At 57.8% G+C, this 8,383-nt stretch overlaps 1 protein-coding gene across 1 annotated transcript in view; it reads right to left on the bottom strand.

Moving 5' to 3' along the window:
- Positions 1-8,383, bottom strand: part of LOC102975167 (tectonin beta-propeller repeat-containing protein 1) — a 24,633-nt gene that overhangs the window by 12,448 nt on the left and 3,802 nt on the right. Inside the window, exons 5-11 of the mRNA XM_024125197.3 lie at positions 6,545-6,719; positions 6,340-6,440; positions 5,686-5,787; positions 4,288-4,433; positions 1,268-1,623; positions 778-923; positions 3-158 (exon numbers count right to left, since the gene is read on the bottom strand). Coding sequence (XP_023980965.1) covers positions 3-158; positions 778-923; positions 1,268-1,623; positions 4,288-4,433; positions 5,686-5,787; positions 6,340-6,440; positions 6,545-6,719 — 1,182 coding nt within the window. The remainder of the gene's footprint in view (positions 1-2; positions 159-777; positions 924-1,267; positions 1,624-4,287; positions 4,434-5,685; positions 5,788-6,339; positions 6,441-6,544; positions 6,720-8,383) is intronic.

Here is an 8,383-nt window from a genome sequence, read left to right as displayed (position 1 = left end):
ACCTTCTTCTCCTCGTGGACCACGTAGTAGATGAAAAGGATGCTGTCCCGAACCCCATCGTGGCCCGTGAACTGTTCCAGGGCCACACGGACGTCCACCCACTTGTGGGGTTTCCAGTCGCACCACCACTGCAGGGCCCCCGTCTTCACCCACACCGACTGCAGCACAGCGGGACGGTGGGACGGGGTCACAGGCAGGCCCTGGGGCGCCACACTCCGGCCCGGTCCCTGGCACCCCGCGGCCACTCTGCTCCCTTCACCGCCGCGCTGGGGGCTCCTGCCTGGCCCTCCCGGCTCCCTCCCTTCACCCTAAGGACAGAAGTGACGCCATCAGACACCCGCCAGGTGCCAGGCCCCGAGCCAGCGAATTCTACGATTCTCAAACAGTCTGTGGGATCGGCACCGCTGCCCCACGCTCTGGATAGGGAAGCCGAGGCCCGGGAGGCTCTGTGCCTGGCCCGATGTCAGAGTGAGTCAGCCGCAAAGCCGGGACCCACGCCACCCGCGACGCAGCCAGGTCCTCTGTGCCTGCAACGCAGTGGGGCCTGCAACGCAGTGGGGCCGGCACCGAGTTCTCGAGGGCAAGTGAATCAACAAACGGACTCATCTCTTCATCTCTGACTCTACACGGGCCTGGAGGGGACGGCTTCACATCCGAGATGGACAGACAGAAGGATGGCTGCATCCGTCTGTGTCCCTCCCACCCCACCTCAGGGCTGGCATGCAGCAGGCACTCAATGAACGGGTGCTGGAAAAAGCGCACCCGGGCGCTGCCCACCTGCTCCACGGCCTGCTCGTAGTGTCGGAAGTTCTCCAGCTCCCGCTTGGTCCTTTCTGTGAGCTGCTGGAAGATCTGCTTCCGCCAGGCGGCGGTCTGGGCCGGCGTGATGGACAGCGAGGGCATCTGCATGGAGGCGGACAGGCCTGCGGGCCGGTCGGAGCCTCAGGGCTGGGCAGCAGGCCAGGCCTCTCTGCTCTGTTTTTCACCAGCCCTTTCTTTCTAGAAAGCTACCATCTCTGTAAAATGTCCCGTGAGCCCTCCCTCCCATCATTCACCCTGATGGGAAAGTTGATGTCCCCCAGGTCAGCCCGAATGGCCACCACTGCTGGGACAGGGGGAGGGAAGGGGCTCCAGGCCCACGCCCTTCCTCCTGACGGCCTGGGCTGGTCTTGGAAGGCTCCAGAAAGATGGGCTGAGCACGGTGGGGGCATCAGGCCTGGTCCACCTCCCCGGCGCATCCTCTGGGGCGCTGGGCCGCTGCCCTTACCCGAGTGGACGGTGAACCACTTGAGCGTGGTGTGGGCCTCCACGGCACAGCCTCCTCCAGACACCCAGGCCCACAGCGCGTGGCAGTCGGCGCTGTCGGGCTCCTCCAGGCCCAGCGGGAGAAGTGCCAGCGAGGAGAGGTTGGTGGCCTCGGCAAAGTCGGCAGCCGCATGGCTGGGCCCTTTCTTGGGCTCCTTCAGGTCGATGTTGGTCCAGGGCAGCTCGGCCGGGGCGGAGGCAGGGCCGGCGACCTCCACATCACGCTCAGGGTCAGGCCCGGGTCTCTTGGCCTCCGAGTCGCTTGGCACACGGGACTCGCCGCCACCCCTGACCTCGTCGCCAAAGAAGCAGCCGGCGCTGGAAGGAGAGAGGCAGACCCGTGATTCCCTCGGGGGAGGACCACGTGCTGTGTGACCCCTGGCCAAGTCATGGCCTCTCTGTGTCACACACACCAATACCTGCTCCCCAGGGAGCTGGAACCCCTGGGAACTCTTTTTTTTTTTTTTTTTTTTTAATTTTTGGCTGCGTTGGGTCTTCGTTGCTGCGTGCGGGTTTTCTCTAGTTGCGGCGAGCGGGGGCTACTCTTCGTTGCGGCGTGTGGGCTTCTCATTGCGGTGGCTTCTCTTGTTGCGGAGCATGGGCTCTAGGTGCGTGGGCTTCAGTAGCTGTGGCACGAGGGCTCAGCAGTTGTGGCTCGCGGGCTCTAGAGCGCAGGCTCAGTAGTTGTGGCGCACGGGCTTAGTTGCTCCGTGGCATGTGGGATCTTCCTGGACAAGGGCTCAAACCTGTGTCCCCTGCGTTGGCACTGCACCACCAGGGAAGTCCCACCCTCAGGAACTCTGAAAGGTCCCCAGGCCACACCCAGACCAACCAACTCAGTTAGGTGGGATCTGGCAGTATTATTAGTTTTTATCGTAAAATATATGTGATGTAAAATGTACCATTTAAAATTGTAAAATGCAGTGGCATTAAGTACATTGACAATGTTGTGCAACCACTACCAATTTCCAGAACCTTCTCATCACCCCAAACAGAAACCCTGTACCCATTAAGGAGTCACTCTCTAGCCTCCTCTTTTCCCCCAACCTCCTGGCAACCACTTATTTGCTTTCTGTCTCCATGGATTCGCCTATTCTGGACACTTCATATAAACGGCATCGTACAGTATGTGACCTTTTGTGACTCGCTGCTGTCAATTAGTGTAAGATGTCAAGCGTCATCCGTGCTGTAGCGTGTGTCAACACTTCATTCCCTTGTATTGCTAAATAATATTCCGTTGTATGGATACACTATGTTTTTTTCATCCACTGATGGACATTTGAATTGTTTCCACGTTTCAGCTACTGTGAATAGTGCTTCTTTTAACATTCATGTACAAATTTTTGTTTGAACATGTTTTCGGTTCTTCTGCATATCTATCTAGGAGTGAAATTGCTGGGTCCTATGGTGACTCTATCTTTAACTTCTTGAGGAACTGCCAGTCTATTTTCCAAAGTGGCTGCCCCATTTTACACCCCACCAGCAGTGCAGGGGAGTTCTAATTTCTCCACATCTTGTCAACACTTGTTACTGTCTCCCTTTTTGATTACAGCTATTCTGGTGGGTGTGAAGTGGTATCTCGTGTGGATTTTTTCTTTTTAATGTGGTTTTGTTTGCATGTCCCTCATGTCCCACGACGTTGAGCACCTTTTCCTGTGCTTGTTGGCCACTCGTATATCTACTTTGGAGAAATGTCTATTCAAGTCCTTTGCTCTTCTAAGTTGAGTCGTTTTATTTTTTTGTTTTTGAGTTGTAAGAGCCCTTTATATATTCTAGATAACAGACCTTGTTAAACATATGATTTGCCACTATTTTCTCCCTTTCTGTGGATTGTCTTTTCATTTTCTTGATAGTGTCCTTTGATGCACAAAATTTTAAAATTTTGATGAAGTCTGATTTGTCTATGTTTTCTTTAGTTTCTTGGGCTTTGGGTGTCATATTTAAGAAGCCACTGCCAGTTTATGTATAGCTGATTCACTTTGTTATAAAGCAGAAGCTAACACACCATTGTAAAGCGATTATACTCCAATAAAGATGTTAAAAAAAAAAAAAAAAAAAAGAAGCCACTGCCAAACCTAAGGTCATGAAGATCTGGCGTCAGTGGTTCTGGAAATTCTCAGCTGATCCCAATGTGCTGTTCCCTTTGAGAACGACCAGCTGAAGAGCCTAAACCCTCCGGTGAACGTGAGCAAACCCTGCCTGGCCAGCGTCCGGGCATCTCTAGGCTGATGGTGCAGCTGAGCACTGACCACCAGGCTGGGGGAGCCGAGGGTGTGGGCCAGCGTCTGAGACGGATGGCGGTCGGCTGCAGAGTGCCGTGCCGAGGGCCCCGGGCCCCATGACCGGGCACGTGAGCGCTGGGGGCATCCCCAGCTGAGACGCTAAGTCACCTGCCTGCGTTCTAAGGGCCACTGGGCAGGGCTGGGGTGGGTCCACACGCGCTGAGCCCAGGGATCTCAAGGCGTGGTCCCAGAACTGCAGCAGGAGCGCACCTGGGACCTTGCAAGGCATGCAAGGTCTCAAAAAGGTAGCTCTGGGGGCGGGGCGTGGAGAGCCTCGGGAACGAGTTCTCCAGGTGATTCTGGGGCGCGTCTTAATTCAGGGCCTCTTCTCCAGGCTAGAAACCCTCCATCTTCTCTGCTTTCCTTTGACACAGGGGCCTGAGCACCGTCCCCGCAAAGAAGGCTTTTCTCTCCCAGACCTTGAGGCTTCAGGACCAACAGGCCAGCCCTGCTCGGGGACGGCCCCCAGCCCCGACACGGAAGGACATCCTGGCCTCGCAGAGCTGCCACCTCCCGCCTCCCGCCCCCGACCTCGGGCCAAGCAGGACCCCAGGCACGGGCAGGGAGGGGGCCACACAGCCGCGGCTGTCGTGGGTCGGGACCTGCTTTCCTCCCGCCTGGGGGGAGGCCGGGCAGCAGCCTCCTCCGGCACTGCCCCCCCAACCCCGGCCCGACCCGCGGAGCCCCACCGCCTGAGCACCTGAGGAGGCTGGACGAGCTGCCTGAGCGTGAGCCGTCACACTCCCGGCCGGCGACGATGGCCTTCCACGTCTTCCCGCTGAGCTCGCTCTGGGTGACGCCCTGACGGAAGTACAAGGCCCGGTCCGCCCAGCCGATGCCCCAGACCTGGGACAGAGAGAGGTGCTGCTGCGGGGGGCGGGGGGGGAGCCCCCCAGGTCTGGAGGACACGTCTGCAAATGCAGGCAGGGGGTGGGTGGGCGCGCCTGTGTGGGTGGGCTGGGAAGGGGCTGCGGTGGCCGTGAGCTGAGTCCAGGACTCAGATGCAAGAAGCGGAGCCCCGAGGGGGCTGGGGGAGGGTGCGGCTCCAAGGTCAGGAGGAGCAGGGACCCCAGCCTGGCTCCCCGACCTCAGGCAGACTTGGGCCTTTGGGGCAACAGCGTCCAGAGGAGGTGCTGGTGCCGGTGGGCACTGTGCGGGGACCTGAAGTCCACCCGTGTCCCCATCTTCCCTGTGGCCTTGGTGGGAAGGGAGCTGCTCCCCAAGTGAACCCAGAGGATGGTCCTGGTCCTCTTAAAGACGCAAAATAACCTCCTTGATTCTGACCTCAGTTTTATGGGGAAGGTGGCCGGGCGGGCACTGAGGAAGTGTGCCGGGCAGCTGAGGGGCCCAGGGGAGAGGCCTGGGAGCAGCCCCTCGGGAGCCCCGGCCTTGGGGGTGCCTGAAGGCGGAGCCGCGGCCCCCGGTGGCCTTGCTGGGGGGGCTACGGCGTCTCTGTCACTTGGTAACCGCACGTGGCCTCCATGCTCAGGCCCGTGGGCTCCAGCCAGCACCCGCCTCGCCCCTGCCCGTGCGTGCTCAGCTCGCCTGGGCAGGTGAGGAGTGTGTGAGGACACGGGAAAGGCCAGCCCCCCCGCCCCCAGGAAGAGCTCTCAGAGCGTCGGGAAAGGCATCGCCTTCACACCCTAAGTCTTAAAACTAGCCAAACCGCATTATCCACCAGAAAGAGGCTATGCTATAGGAACCACGCAGGTGACGTTTAAAAGATGCCGCTCTTACGAAGTTGGAAGACGTTTGGTCCTTTACTCAGTGATCTGATTTCGCCCCGACATTTCTCAACAAAACTTTCCAGTCTCCAGGATGAATGGCCTCCCCAGATCCGTGCTCGCCACCACTGCTCTGAGGGTCCTCAGGGGGAGCGACCCAGGACAGCGGGGGCTCCAGGACGTGGGGGAAAGCAGCCCCCTCGGGCGCCCTCGCGGGCCTGGAGTGGGCAGAGGTGCTGGGATGCCCTCCCGTGCCAGCCTCACGAGCGTGCCCAGTGGAAAGGGACGGCGGGAGGCACGGGGGGGCCCATTCTGACTCCTCTGCCTCCCCCCACCCCCCCACCCCTGGGACCAAGGCTCCGGACCACACACACCTGGTCGTTTAGCCCCACGTTCACCATCATCATTTCCCCAACCATCTCGATCCAGCTGGTGCCGCAGGGGTTGTGAGAGTTGACGCCTCTTCGGAACCAAACCTGGGAAAGTCAGAAATAAACACACCTCCCTGGAGGGCCACTGAAATAGAAGGGTTTTTGTTTTAAGGCTTGTGAAGAACAAATGAATAATTTGGTCCTTTGGTTCAGGCCACAGATGAGCACAGCATGTTGTTCAGAAAGGATGCCCCTGACGTGGGGTTAGAAAGAGATCACGGAAGCAATGCGAAATCCGCTTATTTCACCGCACTTGCCTCTGATAAAGTCAAAATGACAAGCTCTGGACAGGAGAGAGGGGAGGCGTTCATTTAGCTGAGGGTTTCAGAAAATTAGCTGTTGATTATTTGAAATGTTACAGCCTGTTGCGCAATAAATACATTCCTTCTGCACTTAGTACAGGGGTGCAGGCAACGTGTGGGGGTCACCAAACATCTTGGAGATCACCAGCGACGTCAACAACAGAATACACACGGTGCCTGGCTGACACTGGATTTGTCCCAAAGGGTGTAGACCACTCTCACGAGAACAAAAAACCACACAACCCTCAATGTTAAACGGAGCCTTTGGACCCAGCCCCCAGGCACCCCGTCCTACCTTCCGGTCCTTGGTGACGGCCCAGACGACACCAACTCCCGCGGAGACATGCAGGATCCCGTTTTCAGACGTGGGAGGCTCCACCACGGACCACGAACTTCCTACCCGGCCCCAGAAGACAGTGGTGGCCCCCATCACTGGGAGCTCCGGGGAGAAGGTGGGCGCCCCCGCCCTCCTCTCCCCCGCAAGGTGCAGGGCTGCCCACCTTTGGGATTGTTCCTGTTGATTCCTTCCCGGACCAAGGCCTGTCCCTCCCAGAGCGACACCCACAGCAGGTCGTGGGGCCCACAGCTGATCTGAACCGCCTCCCCCGGGGTGTCCACCAGGGACCACGACGAGCCTTCAGGGTTGGGGTGGCTGACGTCCTCTCTGTACCACACCTGGGTGGAGAGAGAAACCCATGGGGAAGGTCAGGCAGGGTCAGGCCGGGGCTCTGTGGCCAGGCTGGCTGCCCGAGCTTGGCTGCGTTTGCATCAGCCCGTGCACAGCCCAAGCATGGGGTCTCCAGGGGACCGGGGGTTTCCAGGGGACTGGGGACCAGGGTGCCGGGACTGTCCAGATCTCGCTCACCCTGCCCCCACTGCCATCGGGATTCTCGACCAGATTAGATGACTCCCCCACCCCGGCTAAAAAATGCGACACTGACACCTGGATTTTGGTGGTCCTAGGGGACAGACCTCTTCTGTTGTCTGCTTGACTTGTGAGAACTCCAGCCCCAGTCCGGGTGTCCTGCGCCCCCTAGTGGCATAATGCCCTCAGGACACCTGTCTCTAGGGGAAGCCGGGGCCCCGGCAGCTGGATGAGAAAACCCCCAAGCCCCCTTCATAGGAATGTCTAAAACGTCCACTTCTTTTTCTCCTTAACCTGAAGACAGGGAGCATAATCAAATACTTAAGACTGAGCCACCCGCTCCTATTGTCCAAACTGGCTGATTTCATCTGGAGGGGGCAGCACACTGCTGCGTGGTCCATGAGGTCTGGGGTCCACGGCCTCCCAACCCTGTCACCTTGCCCTTTTTTTCCTTTTTAAAATTCTTTATTAGCTAGTGGGGTTTTTTACTCATACTAATTTTATTTGTAAACTTTAAATTCTATGCTATCTGAACAGACTGCCTTAACACTTGTGAATTATGTGACATGATCTCACTTATCATAATGAATAAAACATTTTCAATGATTTAGCATAGACAGAATTTTCCAAGGAGAAAAGAGACAATAGATTGGTTATAAGCCTCCATCACGATCACCGTCGCTCACAAATGCGTGTGCTATGGGCCCTGTTTGCACATGGTGGTTTGCTGGGTGCTTCCTTGAACACCTTATCCAGTGAATAAATCAGCAGCTGGATCAACTGCCTTCCTGCGCTGCAGAACCCGGCGCAGCAGAACCCGGCCTTGGCAGCCCCGCTTCTGCTACCTGCTGGTTTGGGCCCAACTGTCCGCCCGGCTCCCCCAGGAGCCACGGGTCCTGGTCTCACCTTTTACGGACCACAAGTGACGCAGGGCAGCGCTGGCTCACACCTGGCGCTGCTCTCAAACCCGTTCTCCCCTCTCTTTGCATCCAGGTGGCGTGGCCCCTCGATGGGGGCTCTGTCCCCGGCCAGCTCCCCACCACCCTTCAGTGTGGCTCAGAGAAAACAACTACGGGTTGACCTAAGCCCAGACCAAGCAGGACCTGAAGGTAAGCCTGATAAAAGCCTGCTGTGACTGCTCCAGAGCCAATCAGAGAATTTTGGTCAATTTGTGTTAAGAGAACTGAACAGTCACGAAGTACGCTCTACAGCCACAGCCGAAGTGTTGGGTCACCTGCACCCAGGCCCATCTATGTCACCGTCACTGCTGCTGTCAGCAGTGGGTTTTATTGCTTTGCTTAGTTCACAAGCTCCCCGAGAAAAGAATCTCCTCTCCTCTCTGAACATCTACCCACCCACACAGCTACCCCCCTCACCCATCCAAACAGCCATCCATCCACCCGCCCACCTATCCACTCATCACTATGCTTATCCACCAACCCACCTGCTCATCCGTCCAACCAGCCGTCCATCC

Source organism: Physeter macrocephalus, chromosome 14 (genome assembly GCF_002837175.3).
Source record: "Physeter macrocephalus isolate SW-GA chromosome 14, ASM283717v5, whole genome shotgun sequence".
NCBI classification, from domain to species: Eukaryota; Metazoa; Chordata; class Mammalia; order Artiodactyla; family Physeteridae; genus Physeter; species Physeter macrocephalus.
Note: the sequence above shows the minus strand (reverse complement) of the source record. Positions and strands in the feature narration are given on the sequence as shown.